The 19,597-nt window shown below is 42.0% G+C and overlaps 2 protein-coding genes across 2 annotated transcripts in view; both read right to left on the reverse strand.

The window, feature by feature from the left end:
- kcnh2b (potassium voltage-gated channel, subfamily H (eag-related), member 2b) overlaps positions 1–10,432 on the reverse strand; it is a gene marked incomplete at both ends in the record, with an annotated part of 301,755 nt that extends 291,323 nt beyond the window's left edge. Inside the window, one exon of the mRNA XM_084143298.1 lies at positions 10,357–10,432. Within this exon, the coding sequence (XP_083999424.1) occupies positions 10,357–10,432 (76 nt within the window). The remainder of the gene's footprint in view (positions 1–10,356) is intronic.
- A 1,521-nt stretch (positions 10,433–11,953) lies between these two features.
- sspo (SCO-spondin) overlaps positions 11,954–19,597 on the reverse strand; it is a gene marked incomplete at its 5' end in the record, with an annotated part of 77,689 nt that continues 70,045 nt past the window's right edge. The window contains 9 exons of the mRNA XM_084143322.1: positions 11,954–12,616; positions 13,441–13,591; positions 14,117–14,247; positions 14,643–14,703; positions 16,189–16,284; positions 17,050–17,258; positions 17,980–18,144; positions 18,535–18,581; positions 19,118–19,260. Of these exons, the coding sequence (XP_083999448.1) occupies positions 12,594–12,616; positions 13,441–13,591; positions 14,117–14,247; positions 14,643–14,703; positions 16,189–16,284; positions 17,050–17,258; positions 17,980–18,144; positions 18,535–18,581; positions 19,118–19,260 (1,026 nt within the window). The 3' untranslated portion in view covers positions 11,954–12,593. The remainder of the gene's footprint in view (positions 12,617–13,440; positions 13,592–14,116; positions 14,248–14,642; positions 14,704–16,188; positions 16,285–17,049; positions 17,259–17,979; positions 18,145–18,534; positions 18,582–19,117; positions 19,261–19,597) is intronic.

Below are 19,597 nucleotides of genomic sequence, written 5' to 3' on the forward strand. Positions count from 1 at the left end.
GGTTCAGGAATGGCTGAAGAATTGCAACATTTACCTGACGCTAACTCTGCAAATAGAACTGCTGGGTGATTTGAAAAGTCACAGTGAGAGAGAGAGAGAGAGAGAGAGAGAGAGAGAGAGAGAGAGAGAGAGAGAGAGAGAGAGAGAGAGAGAGAGAGAGAGAGAGAGAGAGAGAGAGAAGAGAGAGAGAGAGAGAGAGAGAGAGAGAGAGAGAGAGAGAGAGAGAGAGAGAGAGAGAGAGAGAGAGAGAGAGAGAGAGAGAGATAGTATAATAATACTCTTACCAAAAATGTTATCTTTAATTTACAATCTGTAGAAACTACAGTTGAAGTCGGAAGTTTACATACACCTTAGCCAAATACATTTAAACTCAGTTTTTCACAATTCCTGACCTTTATCCTAGTAAAAATTCCCTGTCTTAGGTCAGTTTGGATCACCACTTTATTTTAATAATGAGAAATGTCAGAATAATAGTAGAGAGAATGATTTATTTCAGCTTTTATTTCTTTCATCACATTCCCAGTGTGTCAGAAGTTTACATACACTCTATTAGTATTTGGTAGCATTGCCTTTTAATTGTTTAACTTGGGTCAAACGTTTTGGGTAGCCTTTCACAAGCTTCCCACAATAAGTTGGGTGCATTTTGGCACATTCCTCCTGACAGAGCTGGTGTAACTGAGTCAGGGTTGCAGGCCTCCTTGCCTCACACAACACTTTTTCAGTTCTGCCCACAAATGTTCTATAGGATTGAGGTCAGGGCTTTGTGATGGCCACTCCAATACCTTGACTTTGTTGTCCTTAAGCCATTTTGCCACAACTTTGGAAGTATGCTTGGGGTCATTGTCCATTTGGAAGACCCATTTGCGACTAAGCTTTAACTTCCTGACTGATGTCTTGAGATGTTGCTTCAATATATCCACATAATTTTCCTTCCTCATGATGCCATCTATTTTGTGAGCATTTCTCCTTTGCCAAGATAATCCATCCACCTGACAGGTGTAGCATATCAAGAAGCTGATTAAAGAGGCATGATCATTACACAGGTGCACCTTGTGCTGGGGACAATAAAAGGCCACTCTAAAATGGGCAGTTTTGTCACACAACACAATGCCACAGATATCTCAAGTTTTGAGGGAGCGTGTAATTGCCATGCTGACTGCAGGAATGTCCACCAGAGCTGTTGGCAGATAATTAATCGTTCATTATTCTACCATAAGCCGCCTCCAACGTCGTTTTAGAGAATTTGGCAGTACGTCCAACAGGCCTCACAACCGCAGACCATGTGTATGGCGTCGTGTGGGCGAGCAGTTTGCTGATGTCAACTTCGTAAACAGAGTGCCCTATGGTGGCAGTGGGGTTATGGTATAGGCAGGCATAAACTACAGACACAATTGCATTTTATCGATTGGCAATTTGAATGCACAAAAATACCGCAGCGAGCTCCTGAGGCCCATTGTGAGGCCCATTTTTTTAAAAAGGTATCTGTAACCAACATATGCATATCTGTATTCTCAGTCACATGAAATCCATAGATTAGGGCCTAATTTATTTATTTCAATTGACTGATTTCCTCATATGAACTGTAACTCAGTAAAATCGTTGAAATTGTATATATACTGTATATTAAAAATAATATATACACTACTGGTCAAAGGTTTTAGAACACCTACTCATTCAAGGGTCTTTCTTAATTTTTACTATGTTCTACATTGTAGAATAATAGTGAAAACATCAAAACTATGAAAAAACACACATGGAATCATGTAGTAACCAAGAAAGTGTTAAACAAATCAAAATATATTTTATATTTGAGATTCTTCAAATAGCCACCCTTTGCCTTGACGACAGCTTTGCACACTCTTGGCATTCTCTCAACCAGCTTCACCTGGAATGCTTTTCCAACAGTCTTGAAGGAGTTCCCAGATGTGCTGAGCACTTGTTGGCTGCTTTTCCTTCACTCTGCAGTCCGACTCATCTCAAACCATCTCAATTTGGTTGAGGTCGGGGGATTGTGGAGGCCAGGTCATCTGATGCAGCACTCCATCACTCTCCTTCTTGGTAAAATAGCCCTTACACAGCCTGGAGGTGTGTTGGGTCATTGTCCTGTTGAAAAACAAATGATAGTCCCACTAAGCCCAAACCAGATGGGATGGCGTATCGCTGCAGAATGATGTGGTAGCCATGCTGGTTAAGTGTGCCTTGAATTCTAAATAAATCACAGACAGTGTCACCATCAAAGCACCCCCACACCATAACACCTCCTCCTCCATGCTTCACGGTGGGAAATACACATGCGGAGATCATCCGTTCACCCACACCGCATCTCACAAAGACTTTGGACTCCAGACCAAAGGACTCATTTCCACCGGTCTAATGTCCATTGCTCGTGTTTCTTGGCCCAAGCAAGTCTCTTCTTCTTATTGGTGTCCTAAAGTAGTGGTTTCTTTGCAGCAATTCGACCATGAAGGCCTGATTCACACAGTCTCCTCTGAACAGTTGATGTTGAGATGTGTCTGTTACTTGAACTCTGTGAAGCATTTATTTGGGCTGCAATTTCTGAGGCTGGTAACTCTAATGAACTTATCCTCTGCAGCAGAGGTAACTCTGGGTCTTCCATTCCTGTGGTGGTCTGTCACGACTTCCTCCGAAGCTGCCTCCTCTCCTTGTTTGGGCAGGATTCGGCGTTCGTCGTCACCGGCCATCTAGCCACTGCCGCATCACATCTCATCATTCCATTTGTTTTGTCTAGTCTATTACACACACCTGGTTCATATCCCCTCATTAGTACGTGTATAAGTGTTCCCTCTGCCCCATTGTCCTTGTGGGTGATTGTTTAATGTGAGGAGAGAGTAGCTCGGTTGAGCTACGTGTATTTTGTATTGCCGGGGTATATTTTCCCTGTGTGCCTGTTTTGTTCCAGTGCGCCTGCTTTGCGCACTGGACTGTTTGACGCTATCTTGCGTAACTCTGTACTCCGGAATAAACTCTGTATTCTGTGATTTACCATCCTGCGCTTGACTCCTTCAAATCACCCATCACATGGTCCTCATGAGAGCCAGTTTCATCATAGTGCTTGATGGGTTTTGCGACTGCACTTGAAGAAACTTTAAAAGTTCTTGAAATGTTCTGTATTGGCTGACCTTCATGTCTTAAAGTAATGATGGACTGTCGTTTCTCTTTGCTTATTTGAGCTGTTCTTGCCATAATATGGACTTGGTCTTTTACAAAATCTTCTGTATACCAACCCTACCTTGTCACAACACAACTGATAGGCTCAAATGCATTAAGGAAAGAAATTCAAGGCACACCTGTTAATTGAAATGCATTCCAGATGACTACCTCATGAAGCTGGTTGAGAGAATGCGAAGAGTGTGCAAAGCTGTCATCAAGGCAAAGGGTGGCTACTTGAAGAATCTCAAATATAAAATATATTTTGATTTGTTGAACACTTTTTGGTTACTACATGATTCCATATGTGTTATTTCATAGTTTTGATGTCTTCACTATTACTCTACAATGTAGAAAATAGTAAAAATAAAGAAAAACCCTTGAATGAGTAAGTAGGTGTTCTAAAACTTTTGACCGGTAGTGTATATATAAAAACATACATTTACATTGCCAGTTCGAATCCTAGGTCTGATGGGAAAAATATGACAGGAAGTGAGCTGGCAACCGGAGGGTTGCTGGTATCAAATCCTTGATGCCATTGACTGCCATTGTGCCCTTGAGCAAGGCTCTTAACCACGCACAACAACAGCTCCATGGGCACCCAGTGTACCTGCCCCCCACACCTCTCTAAAAAACCTGTATATGTATGTGTGGCTTTCAGAGGGGTTGAGTTAAAAGTGGAAAAAAAATTCAGGTGGACCTTGTATGCAATTGACCAATAAAGTGATCTTAATCTAGTCCCGATGTCCTAATGAAAGAGGTAATTCAGCTTGAGTTGCTTTGGATAGAATAGGAATCTTTTTATTTTTTGTGTCTATACTCAGCTTTACAGAGTTTGGTTATAGATGCTTAGTATGTATTGTTTTAATCATGACTGTATAGCCTTTGAAAATAATGGACTTTGATATTTTGTTGGAAGTCTCAGGATGCCCTATTGTAATGTTAATGGGGGGTTAATCAAACAGGATTTTGCTGTAAATTCCTGTATCTATCAAAGTTTGTCCGATGTTTTCATACATCTAAAGTAGTCTTATGTTGAGATGAGTCCATATCCTATGCCATGGATTATGTAGATGCAGATATATGCCTCAAACCCATATGAATGGAAAAACTGGGCACCAAATAAAATGAGGAAATTAGACGGTGCGTATTTCCCATTCATTTGGGGTCTAAGCATATACCAGAACTACACAACTGATGGCAGGGATATGAACTCCTCTCAAAATTAGACCACTTTTGAGATCTGTAAATATCTGACAATCTTTCATTTTGGAGTGAACTATCCCTTTAAGAATAGATACAGTACATCAAAGTCTTGGCAATGGATGACAGCCAGGCTCCCCATATAGGCAGAGAGAAAAGCCAAGCATCCAACACCAAATGATTAGACAGCAACGTAACAGCTAGGAGTATTTGATCCATGGTCTCATTTTTCATTTTCAATCCCACCTGGCAAAATGTATATCAACCACTCACTCAGGTTGAATAATATAATTCACAGGATAATTTTACAAGAAGACAAGCGTACACTGAGTGTACAAAACATTTGAAACACCTTCCTAATATTGAGTTGCACCCCCTTTTGCCCTCAGAACAGCCTCAATTCGTTGGGGCATGGACTGACTCTACAAGGTGACCAATGCGTTCCACAAAGATGCTGGCCCATGCTGACTCCAATGCTTCCCACAGTTGTGTCAAGTTGGCTGGATGTCGTTTGGTTGGTGGACCACTCTTGATACATACGGGAAACTGTTTAGCGTGAAAAACCCAGCAGCATTGCAGTTCTTGACACACTCAAACCGGTGCGCCTGGCAGTGGCACCTACTACCATACCCCATTCAAAGGCACTTAAATATTTTGTCTTGCCCATTCACCCTCTGAATGGAACACATACACAATCCATGTCTCAATTGTCTCAAGGCTTAAAATTCCTTCTTTAACCTGTCTCCTCCCCTTCATCTACACTGATTGAAGGGGATTTAACAAGTGACATCAATAAGGGAACATAGCTTTCACCTGGATTCACCTGGTCAGTTGTCTACAAAATTATTGGGACAGTGACAAAAAAAATGTGTGAGAAAGTTACAGACGCACAAATATCATACCCCCCAAAAATGCTAACCTCCCCTGTTGTTGTAATGGTGAGAGGTTAGCATGTCTTGGGGGTTTGATATTTGTGCGCCTGTAACTTTCTCACTCATCATTATTCACGATTCATTCAGGATTATCTGTAATCATGGTAGCATCCACATTAATGTTGAAGTGTTCATTTACAATAAAAGTGACTCCAAAATGACACAATACATTATTTACCATTCATTTCTATTGGGCACAAAATAATCTGAAACACAACCAAAACAAACAGAAAATGCATCCAATAAATGTGTAGTCACATGCTTGATGTAGTCATTGTGTGCTATAAATATGGGACCAAATACAGTGGGGGAAAAAAGTATTTAGTCAGCCACCAATTGTGCAAGTTCTCCCACTTAAAAAGATGAGTCATAGGTACACGTCAACTATGACAGACAAAATGAGAAAAAAAAATACAGAAAATCACATTGTAGGATTTTTAATGAATTTATTTGCAAATTATGGTGGAAAATAAGTATTTGGTCAATAACAAAAGTTTCTCAATACTTTGTTATATACCCTTTGTTGGCAATGACACAGGTCAAACATTTTCTGTAAGTCTTCACAAGGTTTTCACACACTGTTGCTGGTATTTTGGCCCATTCCTCCATGCAGATCTCCTCTAGAGCAGTGATGTTTTGGGGCTGTCGCTGGGCAACACAGACTTTCAACTCCCTCCAAAGATTTTCTATGGGGTTGAGATCTGGAGACTGGCTAGGCCACTCCAGGACCATGAAATGCTTCTTATGAAGCCACTCCTTCGTTGCCCGGGCGGTGTGTTTGGGATCATTGTCATGCTGAAAGACCCAGCCACGTTTCATCTTCAATGCCCTTGCTGATGGAAGGAGGTTTTCACTCAAAATCTCACGATACATGGCCCCATTCATTCTTTCCTTTACACGGATCAGTCGTCCTGGTCCCTTTGCAGAAAAACAGCCCCAAAGCATGATGTTTCCACCCCCATGCTTCACAGTAGGTATGGTGTTCTTTGAATGCAACTCAGCATTCTTTGTCCTCCAAACACGACGAGTTGAGTTTTTACCAAAAAGTTATATTTTGGTTTCATCTGACCATATGACATTCTCCCAATCCTCTTCTGGATCATCCAAATGCACTCTAGCAAACTTCAGACGGGCCTGGACATGTACTGGCTTAAGCAGGGGGACACGTCTGGCACTGCAGGATTTGAGTCCCTGGCGGCGTAGTGTGTTACTGATGGTAGGCTTTGTTACTTTGGTCCCAGCTCTCTGCAGGTCATTCACTAGGTCCCCCCGTGTGGTTCTGGGATTTTTGCTCACCGTTCTTGTGATCATTTTGACCCCACGGGGTGAGATCTTGCGTGGAGTCCCAGATCGAGGGAGATTATCAGTGGTCTTGTATGTCTTCCATTTCCTAATAATTGCTCCCACAGTTGATTTCTTCAAACCAAGCTGCTTACCTATTGCAAATTCAGTCTTCCCAGCCTGGTGCAGGTCTACAATTTTGTTTCTGGTGTCCTTTGACAGCTCTTTGGTCTTGGCCATAGTGGAGTTTGGAGTGTGACTGTTTGAGGTTGTGGACAGGTGTCTTTTATACTGATAACAAGTTCAAACAGGTGCCATTAATACAGGTAACGAGTGGAGGACAGAGGAGCCTCTTAAATAAGAAGTTACAGGTCTGTGAGAGCCAGAAATCTTGCTTGTTTGTAGGTGACCAAATACTTATTTTCCACCATAATTTGCAAATAAATTCATTAAAAATCCTACAATGTGATTTTCTGGAGAAAAAAAATCTCAATTTGTCTGTCATAGTTGACGTGTACCTATGATGAAAATTACAGGCCTCTCTCATCTTTTTAAGTGGGAGAACTTGCACAATTGGTGGCTGACTAAATACTTTTTCCCCCCACTGTAGTTAACTTTTTACTACTTTAATATACATAAGTGAATTTGTCCCAATACTTTTGGTCCCCTAAGATGGGGGGACTATGTACAAAAAGTGCTGTAATTTCTAAACGGTTCATTTGGTGTGGATGAAAATGAAAATACCCTCAAATTAAATCTGACAGTCTGCATATAAACTCATAGTCATTGTATCATTTCAAATCCAAAGTGCTGGAGTACAGAGCCAAAAAAACTACAACAAAATTACTGTCCCAATACTTTTGGCGCTCACTGTATATCATGGAAAGAGCAGGTGTTCCTAAAGTTTTGTACACTCAGTGTAAAAGGACGCATAGTGGCGGTAATCAATAACATAATAAAACAGACTGAAATCAAAACATCATGCTTTGCCATATGACTGAGAAAATTGAGTGAAACCAATTCATAATGGTGCACAGACATACTTAAGGAGATAAGGACTAGCAATAACAAAATTCAACATTGACCAAGATAATGTTAAACTTTAGGAACATGCAGCAGCTCCTTGGGGTGCCTAGGGCTCATTCGTTTTTCAGTAATCTAGTGAGTTATCCATGCCTAGCAACTATTGGCATGGAACACTGTCAATGCACCCTAGGGAGAAAACGTCAATGATTCCCCTTTAGCAGGCAAGGGCTCTGGGTGCAGGCAGACTGAGAATATTACTATACGCTTAACTGGAATTAGACATAGGCTACTGTAGTGCAAAAGGCATATATTCATCATTTTGTAAGGTTCAAGGGCAACTGTAAATTTGGAAAGTGTTTCCTATGATAAATTCCTGCTTATTGGTCTATTCTCTGCACCCGATTTGTCCTTTTCAGTAAAGTGTCTGAGGAGGACACTATATAGGAGCACCAAGAAAAGAGGCATACAAGGCTAGGTGGTTTGTGGCTGAGTAGACACCACCATCAGGCTGCTCTCGCTGAGGCCAGAGGTGCTAGATGCTGATTGCTGATTCCTGTTCACTTTTTACTCCTCTGACTCACATCCGATTTGTTTTCAAATTCTCTCTCTCTCTCAGCCCTGATTCAAGTGAATTTCCCTAAGGCAGTGCTGTGGTGACTGTTCGTGACACCAGTGTTTACCACCTCTCCATGAGCCATGCTTGGGAAGCAAGTCACATCTACGGGACAATTTAGAAATGGAAAAACATGGCCGATTTGCATCAAAGATAGCACCGCAGGCCATTGAGGTCCAATGAAGCTTGTCAACACTTTGCAACACTGAAATACAGACATCAAGGGGCTGAAAGCTCACGGCTCCAATCAGGCGACATGTTTACTTTCTTTTCTTTTTGAAACTAAACATTCAACTATTAAATGTGCAATATGCAGAAATCGCTCTGCCATTTCCTGGTTGCTAAAATTCTAATGGCACGTCTAATTTCAGTTTATGTGACAAAACAAGCAAGTATAGTATACAGAATCATTGTACCATCTAAACCGCTGTGAAATATATTTTCAATAACCAAAAGTATTGTATTTTCAGGTGTTTGAAGCTGGTGTACAAAACCGAAAGTAAAACATTCCAAAACAAAACGGGAAGCATAGAAATAGTGCACACACTGTAGAACAGATCTACCGCTTCTTAGACTTGCTTTCATACTGTATAAAAAAGTCATACCGTATAAAAAAATCACGACAGCTGTAATGGAAACAGTACGTTTCGGTACAATTCTATAAACGCAGACAGACAATTTGTTCGTTCGACATGGTGGGATCTTTTTGTGTCAGTAAAATTAATTATGCGAGAAATGGTGGTGGAAACGTCTTTATGCGCAAACATTTATATAATAACCATCATATCGAAGTAAACTTGGAGTCACGCGATGATATGGTGTGTGATCTACCCCACTACGACTCTGGGAAGCATGCAGTTTATTAGGCTACAGATTAAATAATTTAAGATGAACTTCACAGGTTGGTGAACGTGCACAGTGATCTTGATGCCCCTTTCCAATAAATATCGAGGGTCTGATTCTGGTGACATGATGATCGATGCTTGACTGCCGTTTGACAAATAAAAATATTCATGTAGACTAGCCTACCCGCACAGCCTACCCACATTTGCTTTTTAACGCAACAGTTTTTGTGACAAATGGAAACACATTGAACTTTAGATTTTTCTTTGGTATATGAACGCTTAAGCGAACATTTTCCATTTTCTTTAAGAATATTTTAGAATATTCACATGAAAATCTGTCTCCAATTGGAAGGAAACCTAGCTAGTGAGAATGGCAGATCTATAACTAACATTTCTATATGAATTTGGTCGGGTCGCACAAAAAGTTTACATATTGCAGCTTTAAAACAATAAATATGGCCTTTGTTTTGTGAGCACAATTGTTGATCATTAACAGACCACATTTAATAGTGAGAGACCAAATACTTTCATCTCAGCAGGATTTGAGACTGCAACTGTACTGTATGCACTGTGTGAATGTGTAAACTCCAGGGCTAGGCTATCTCCTGTGTTCAAGGTGATTGGTTAGTCGTCTTCTTGGCATTGCTGGATATGTACAGTATACACAGAATTAGTTGAATGTACAAAACATCCACAAATATATATTTATAACATATCCTGTCACCTACGCACAGCATAAGAAATGCAAAACTGAAACTTAAGGTGTCAAAATAATTTAGTTTGAAGTGATTGGACTTTCTTTTACAATATGGTTAATCTACTCTATGGTGCTGAGGTGATTATTTTCATTCCATTTTAAACTTTAACGGCAAGGGCTTTGATTTAGGCAATTGAATATATACTAAGCAAGCTGTATTTTGCAACATTGTGTTTATTACCTTTAGTCAATAATGCCATACCAGCATCATGTGTTATGTTTTCATTTTCAGTCTGCTCTCATAAAAAGTCCTCATAACATGTTCAAAACCTAAAGCTGCAGAGTGTAGGCCTATCTCTATTCTCAAGAGAATCAATTATTCAATATTATTTGCATCATATTTGTCAAAAATGTGCGAAAGAGCATGCCACAGTTTTCTTACCATGCAAAGAAAAATGAATGTGGTAGGCCTATGTTAGAGAACGTTGTCATCCAATTTGTTTAGGCTATGTATTAATAGGCTAATAGACACAAACTTATTATTGGACGCAAATAATACATCCTCATGCATGCAATTGTCAAACAACTTACTTTGACTATCGAATTTCCTGATGATGGTATCGAGGAAAGTATTCTGTGGTGCCACGTGACCCCTTCGGACTGGCATCTTTGCGGTACGCTATCCCACTGGAGTTGTTGGACTTTGTGTCGCTGATGCTGACCTCTACGTCGACGAGTCCCGACAAACGGACGACATTCACTGTGCCATAGAATAATAAATACTGTAGTCCTCGACCGACGTTTTTGTAACTTTATGAGACGGACCAAGTGGACAGTCCTCTAAGGGAAAATGAGCGTTCTAGAAATGAGCCTCCACTTTATTTGCGCTCCAGGAGGATCGCGAGACAGTTTCCACGGATAGGAGCGCGTGTTTGTTTACGTCCCCTGAGCTGTCAAAAATGATATGCTGTCAGGTGAATGGCAAGACGAGAGGTTACTTCTTGTCATTTGTCATTGCAGACTCAGGGGAGGGGGAGTCGGTCAGCCTGCCAAGGAACCTTGGTTTTGCCATAGTTGCGTCCTGTTTTCTCCCCTGGCTCTCTTATTCTTCCCTGTTTCCGTGCACCGGATGGAAGCAACAGAGATAACCCAGTAGTCTAGTTGAAGAAAACGTAGGGTAACGTCCGTTCTAGTTCGTTGTGATGTGGTCGCTCTGGAGGAGAGTGGTCTGTGCGCTCGACATAGATGATTGCTGCTCACCGGGGTTGGCGACAGCGCCTCTTTAACCCTTCGTCGTCGGCAAACAGAACTGTTGAAATATTGGCTGATAATACAAAGCACAACCTCGTCAGCCATTAAATATAATCATCATTTTGATAATATTGTGGTCAGTAATATAAATATCCTACATTAATTTAGCCCATCTAGCATAGAAGCTGCGCAGGCGAATTAACAAAGAGAAAGAGATGCGACTATTCTGAAGAACTGTCTGCTTTAACTAGAGAGAGCTAACATAATCTGGTTTGAAATAGGCTAAACCAAACTGCTGCCTCTGTGGTCAAACGGTTAGGTGACTGTCCACACAGGTGCAGCTGCATTTACATTCACAGGTGAAGGCTAACCCACATGACATCACTGCGTAGGCTAGAATTTAACCGAACTGGCACACACAACAGTCGCTATTCATTGTGAGGCTGTGAGTCTAATTCAAAATTAAAGGTGAAATTGCAATCGAAAACCCGTGCTGGTTGTGGTCGGTTTAAATTGGCGTGTGAAGTGCCCAATGCGTTGACTCACCTCTTTGTCAAAATGCGCTTTTTTAGGACTCTCGGTGCGCTTTGTTAATTTAATGGGAGGATGCTGGGGCTTCACCCTCAATTGTCTCGTGTATGAAGGGGTTTCAAACTAGCAGACACGTCACTGCCTATGCAAGAGCACTGGATGTGGGGTTCCCCTTTCGTCACCAGTGCGAGATAAGACAAAGGGCGCGCTCTGCGTTCAGCATGCATGTTGTTGGCACTGTCTGATGCACTTTGATGTTATTTAACAGCATGATGCTCAACTCTCCCAACCGATACACAGTATCCTCTTAACTAAATACAACAAACACACAATAACACATGTTATCCTGATAGATTTTAATGTATTTTATTTTTAAGGCGGTAATGTGAAGTGGAGGGGGATCCATAGCGCTCCGCAGGGCGGCGAGCTGCCTCCCTCTCGTTCCAACTCCCTTATTTAGTCAGGAGGAGAGAGAGGACACAGTCACGCGGTGGTCTCATGTAAGCGTCCCCCAGTGAGCTCTTCCAGTCTGCCTTCGGTTGTGAATCTCTCTCTCTCTCTCTCTCTCTCTCTCTCTCTCTCTCTCTCTCTCTCTCTCTCTCTCTCTCTCTCTCTCTGTCTCTGTCTCTGTCTCTGTCTCTGTCTCTCTCTGAGACTGCTTGTTTAAATTTGACATGCCAATCTTTTCACAAAGACATGCATATGATTAGATTTACCAAATATACTGGTATAGATGTCACATTCAGCAGCATACATAGTATTACATAATCTTTAAATATATATATCTTTTTTTACAGAATAATACATTGAAACAGAAAATGCTTTCATTAAAACCACTAGTGATTTATTAGAAAAGTAGCAAAATGCTGTACAGTGTAAAGGATCTGAGAGTTTCAGAAGGCACTCTATGATAGTTGATCCAGTCATATAATGACTATGGACCACAGAACATGTCTATAATACAGGAAATCAGGACACCTGGTCTGTCCATCCACCTGTCTGTCTGTCCCTCCGCATACACACACACTAGGCCTATACACACACAATCAGCGTCTGGACAGATCTCCCCCTGTGTATGAAAAGAATGCAAACACACCCATGAAATAAGAGCTATTGAAGATAATTGCTTTGTAATAAAAATGTCAAAGTATCATATATCAAGAGTAACACAGATTGACAGCTGTGATCTTCCTTAAATGTAGTCTTCACTGAGAATGTATTACATACATTATTTTATTACACATGTTAAACATGGAATTGCTCAATAAAAAATCTGTCAGCAGGCAATGCCCTCCTAACTGTATGATTGAAGAATCTGAGCGCTGTGGATTGCCTTGTGATATAAATATCAAATTAGCTAATACAATCAGCCATGTTGATTATGGATAACTACAATATTTGGTTATTCTAAGTGGGGTCCTGATTGAATTATGCATGTTGGGAAACATAAACATAAGTTCAGCAGGGGGGATGCAGCCATCATAGTGTTTAAAGTGCATTAACAGAGAATGACAAAGAGTGGAAGAGACAGCGAAGGACAGTGGGACAGCAACTGGGTGTGAGTGACAGAGACAGCGGCCATGACGGTTGGGAGTGATGGACTGATAGACAGCATGACTAACAGCATGGGCGCTGGCAGGAAGTGGGTGGGTGGGAGAGAGAGTGTGTGTGTGTGTGGAGGGCTATTTGTGTGTGTGTGAGAGTGAGTGAGCGTGTGTTTGTTTGCACATGTAAGTTCGTATGTGTGTGCATATGAGCTTGTGTGTGTGTGTGAGTGTCTGGTCGTGTACTGTAGGCTATGCGTTTGTCTGTCTGTGTGTGGGAGGTTTAAAGAGGCTACTGATGAGGTGATAAGCAGGGGTCAACGTGTGTGTCAGAGTATACTGTACCCACCTTGGCAGCTGGTGCACTCACAGCTGTGTATGACAGGCAGGACGACGGGCTCACTCTCACCACTGTCACACAGGAGGCTAAGGAAGCGCACTGGGCTCTCAGGGTCCAACCGGTAGCTGCAGCAGTCACACAGCGACTGGAGGTAAGGCTCCTGAGTGAGGGAAGGAGGGAGGAAGGAGGAGAAAGGGAGGGATGGAGAGGTAGAGAAAGGGAAAAGGGTGCGCGCGTGTGAGAGAGGTGTGAGTTCGGGACTGAAACTGACACCAATCACCAGCTATTTTAGCTACCATGGTAACGGAAGGTAGTGAAACATTTAGCTGAGATCATGTTTATTTTTACTTACTCACATTTTCACAGTGATGTCATTACATTATTTCTCTACCATGGGAGTTTAAGAGTAAAATAAAAATCACTGTGGTGATTGGTCTAGGATCTCTCTGTTCTGGATGAAGTGCCAATAGCTCTACATTCAACTGGTGAAAAAAAGCACACAAATGGGGCCTATTGCAACATTACAGGAAATTCACATAGAAATGTATTGTATAGAATAGACATGGTTCTTTCTCTATCTTACAGGATAGGGAATCAGGTCCACTCTACATTTCACATTTCTGTCTGCAACACTGCATCCCAACCCAGTGCATAAGAGTGGGTGAAAGCAGCGACATCAGCAAACCTCCAAAATGACGTCAGTTTTGGACAAACAGCGCCCTCTACAGTAGCTGACTTCCACGTTGTCAAGACGACAGTCTCCCTTAGTGATGTTCCTGACCTCCGTGTAACGGCGACACTCCGCCACGGGCTCCCCTGGTAAGATGAGAGGAATGGAGTAGAAAATAGGACAGGGCAGAGAGATAAAGGGAGAGAGGGAGATAAGAGGAGCGGCGGAGGAAGAGGATAATGATGGGGCAGCACAGGGAGTTGAGAAAATAAAAGAGGGTTTTGTGTTTGAGTTAATGAATGAGAGAGAGAGAGAGAGAGAGAGAGAGAGAGAGAGAGAGAGAGAGAGAGAGCTCCAAAGGCACACTGACTTTCAATGCCCCCTCACCAACTGTGCCATTATACAACATTGAAAGAGATAAATGCTGTCTTATTGTACATGCCCTGTGGACAATTTAGGACCTAAAGCACTTTGTTTCACACAAAATATTTTATAAATACAGGAAGAGAAGGACTAAGCATTGTTTATGTTGAACTCTTACCAGGGAACTCCTTCCTGCAAACTGGGCAGCAGCTGCCTGGTTCCTCCACTTTCACTTCCCCCTGATATAAGAGGAGAGGGGAGGAGAAGAGAATAGATGGGAGGAGAGGAGAGGATGAGAGGGGATGAGAGGAGAGGAGAATGGAGGGGAGGGGAGAAGAGTGTGGATGGGAGGAGAGGAGAGGGAGGAAGAGGAGAAAATACTTGTCACTATCTTAGCTTAGTAATTGAGTCCCCAACATGTCCCGCTCTGAGAATAGAATAGAGCTGTTTCAGGAATGAGTCATCATCTTCCAGGAGAGGTCTGCTGACAGGAGCAAGTGCACCACCACGCCCCTCCACAATGCACTGCTCCAGACCTGTCCCGGCCCCAGGGAGGGTGAAGGTCAGCTCAGCCACTTAAAGGGGAGGTAAGTGTGAGCCTCAGTTTTTTAAAGGAGATGTAAGTGTGATCCTCAGTTATTTAAAGGTGAGGTAAGTGTGATCCCCAGTTATTTAAAGGAAAACCACGCAAAAACTATATTTTGGTATTTGTTTCATTAGTCCATTGTTGATATAGTCCCAAAATGTTTTACATGTCAGCAATCAAGTAATGAAGCTATATAACTTTCAAAATACAGAAGGTATGATGCATTTTGCATTATATGATGCTGCGTTTTGCATCATATTATGCTAAATGCATCATACCAGCTGTATTTCTGTATTTTGAAAGTTATATACAGTATCTTGAAAATGTTATTTCTGACATGCAAAACATTTTGGGACTACAGTATATCAACAATGGACTAATGAAACCAATACCAAAAGATAGCTTTTGGGTGGAGTTTTCTTTTAAAGGGTATGTACAGGTCCGGTAGATGCACCCATTTTGTTTTATTTTCCTTGTACCAAGCTCACATCACAACTTTGCCAGTGTCATAAAGGAGGCACACTAACTATATCACTATTATTGCTCTTTGTGCTTTTGTGAATTGTTTGTTAGTGTTGTTTTTTCTTTTATTGTTTGAATTTGTTGTTTATGGATGTTATGTGGCTTGTCTGCCACCAGGTGGCATGTTATGTTTTGTCTTGCACAAAATAAGAAGAAAAACTCCAATACAAATATGAAAACAAAGGGGAGATAAGTGTGATCCTCAGTTATTTAAATGGAGGTAAGTGTGATCCTCAGTTATTTAAAGGGGAAGTAAGTGTGATCCTCAGTTATTTAAAGGGGAGGTAAGTGTGATCCTCAGTTATTTTTGTAGCTACTTAAAAAAGGGAGGGGGGAAAAGATAGGGTGAAACCAGTTATTTAAAGGTTAGGTAGCTATTGATAGCCAACTAGTGATAGCCTCTTAATCTGGAGGTGAGGGAGAACCCAGTTATTTAAAGGGGGTGAGAACAGAACTGAGAAAGGGAAAAATACTGACTACTTTGTGTAAGTACATATTGATTTAGCTCTGGGCTGTAACTCACACAACCCCCCAAACCTTTTGGCTTTTTCTGGGAATTTCTCCAGCTGTAAGAATAACTGAGATGTCAGTGGAAGTGCTGTTTCTTATCTCTCACCTCTTCACACTGCAGTGGTGGGCATCCCGATTGGCACCGCTTCTGCCCGTTCACACAGCGGCACACCAAGCAGCCCTCCTTCCATTCAGAGCTAGCCTGTGAGACACACACACAGACACACACACACATGCATAAAAGCATGCATGCACGCACACACATGCACACACACACACCGACAATAAATATGTTGCATTTGCAGTGGCTATTACAGTGCTATTGCCATTAATGATTGAGGTGGCTGATTATAACCCCCACATTGATCTTCATGTGGACATTATTCATGACAACTTAAGAGAAAGAGGAGAAACCGACCCCCTGTCATCACATGATTAATCCTTCCTATAATATCTTCTTATGAAATATTCTTATTATACGTCTTTAAAGAGGTGGTGCAGTTCATTTCTGTAGCACTATAATAGCTTTCAACAGTACCCTGCATTATTGATAGTGGGGCATTGTACTTTAAGGCATTGTACTTTAATGTGGCCCACGGGGCATGCCCATCCTCACTACTCATCCCTCCTTTGTGTGTGAATACACACACACACACACCCAAACACACATACATACACTCCATCATCGTTATTTATCCCTCCTTTATGTGTGAACACACAAAGGTATTGAAAGGAGTGCAGGTAAACAGATGGAATGGAAGGAGGGGAGTGAGAGTCCAATGGAGGAAGGACAATGAGGTACAATCTGCGTTGCAGGAGGGATAGGAGTTTATGTTGGGCCCTTTTGTTGTGTGTGTGTGTCTGGTTATGTGCATAGGTGCATATAATTGTACTCTTTTATGTAACTTTTTGGGTGTATGTAAGTGTACATAAACATACTCATTTGTTTGTTTGTCTGTGTGTGTACCTCTCTCAGCGTCCCCTGGTCCTCACACGGGCAGAGTGCAGGGATCACACAGTGGCCCTCTGCGTTTCGGTAGAGCCCCTCCTTACACACACACCCCTCGGAGGCGCTGCAGTTGAGTGGGGAGGTCAGATAGATCTCTACACAGCTCCTCTCACACACAGACAGAGCCTCCGATACACTCCTCCTCCATATCTCTCCATCAGGACAGGCTACAGGGGGAAGTAGTGAGAGTTGTAGGAAGAACAACAAACTGGAGGGGGGAAGACAGTATGGGGGGGGGAAATACGTTTGGGTCTACACACCAAACTCCTTTCAAGTCACATATTTGTTTTAATTATAGCTCCAGCACACCTTATTCAACAAATCAATGTATCATCAAGTGGTGTTTGTGCTGCATTAGAACAAATACAGGTAACTGCCAAAATAAAAGAAACACTTGAGTAAACAAGGGACACTAAATATATTGAAAGCAGGTGCTTCCACACAGGTGTGGTTCCTTAGTTAATAAATTAACATCCCATCATGCTTAGGGTCATGTATTAAAATGCCCAGTTGCCCATTATTTTGTCTACCAGGGCTAGAAGAAGAGATCTCAGTGACTTTGAAAGAGGGGTCTCAAAGGAGCATAGGAGGTTTAAAGTGTGTGTGTGTTTGTGTGTGGGTGTCTCAGTCACCAGATCTCAAACCAGTTGAACAATTATGGGAGAGTTCCAGACACTTTTAGAATATATGCCAAGGCGCATTGAAGCTGTTAAGACATGCCAACCCCCTATTAAGATACTTTATGTTGTGGTTTCTTTTATTTAGGCAGTTACCTGTATGTGCAATGGCTGGGGGTCCCAGAGGACTGGGTTGGAAAACACTGCCCTAGAATGAAATGCAATCCCAGTCCCTCACTTAGGGCCTACATACTAGACCTCAGACACTCACCACAATCAGGGGCCCTGCAGATTGCTGTATGCTGGGCCGGGCCCTCACACTCTGCCCCTTCGTATTGCTGAGCCTGGAAGACGGTCCGTTTGGCGCTCCGCTGGCCAGAACCACAGCTCACTGAGCACTGACTCCACTCTGACCAACTACCCCACTCACAGTCCACTGGAGTGACGCATGGAGGAAGATAAGGATGTGAAGGAGTGATGGAGGCAGAGAGAGGCATAGAGGAAGAGAAAGGGTGAGAGAAAGAAAGCGAAGGGAGGGAAAGATATGTTTGGTCTGACACATACTGTCCATTACAAAGGAGGGTAATTTCACAGAGAGATTCGGGCACTGAAATCCTTTGGTGATAGTCGGTAGTTGATAGTCTAGCTGGGGACATATTTAATTTGGTAGTTTTGCTCCAGTGGGAAACTACAATGTTATCATATGCCACCTGCTGGCACTTGCTGGTAGAGCAGGTATCTAGTTTCCTACACGCAATGGCTTCTGTATCATGTCAACATTGTACACAGCTACTAAAACATGATAAGGTCAAAGAGCTATACTCACCATTGCATGGGTCCTCGGTACAATTGAATACTCCTCCTCGACAAACACTTAGGAAGAGAGGAAGAAAGAGAGAGAGTATTTATCAAGGGATTGATAAATACATGACACATTAGGATCCAAAGATGAGAAACTCAAACAGTCAGTTAATCAAACAATCATGTCTCTCAGTCCCTCAGTCTATTAGCTGTGTATCAAAACCCTGGGCTGAAAGATGAAATGACTTACCTCACGTCTGAGTCTGACAGACTCTCCATTACATAGTCTCATGTGACAGACATAAATACTGTACATAAATATAGCTGGCCAGCACGCACACAAGTTCTGGTTTTGGGTGCCGAGACGATCAGTTACATTCCAAAGATGTGTAATACTGTACAGTATGTTGGGTCTAGGTAATGTATATCTGTCAATCAACCGCTATGACTTCTTATCAAAGGTAATAGGCTAGCTATATATCCCAAATCAAATCTGTCAATCATGGAATTGGATTGCATATCTTTTAAACAAAACACGTTTTGAAGATATACTACAAGCCTTAGTAAGTAACTGTATAATAATGGCTACTGATGGAGGTGTTGACTACCATGTGTTGCACTGGTGTTGTAAGACCGTCCCAGAGGCCACCTCTTCTTTGGGGTCATCCAGGGTCATGTTCAGAGTCCCCGGGAGGGAGTGCGGAGAACAGGGACACGCATCATGAGGGACACATGATCCGTTGTACAGCACCTGGTGAAGGAAGACGATCAGATGACAGGTAGATGTCGCGTGGTGGTTAGATTAGATTAGTGTAAATTACAGTCATCTTTTCACCTGGTAACTACATAACAACTATCAAGTAGCAATACCAAGGACATCAGATATTTTCGCATTGTATTGACTCAAATCAAATCAAATTGTATTTGTTACATGCGCCGAATACAACAGGTGTAGAACTTACAGTGAAATGCTTACTTACAAGCCCTTAACCAACAATGCAGTTTTAAGACAATAAATGTTATGTAAAAAATAGATAAGTAAAAAATAATTAAAGAGCAGCAGTAAAATAACAGAAGCGAGGCAATAT

Source organism: Coregonus lavaretus (assembly GCF_964263955.1).
Source record: "Coregonus lavaretus genome assembly, chromosome: 2".
Lineage (NCBI taxonomy): Eukaryota > Metazoa > Chordata > Actinopteri > Salmoniformes > Salmonidae > Coregonus > Coregonus lavaretus.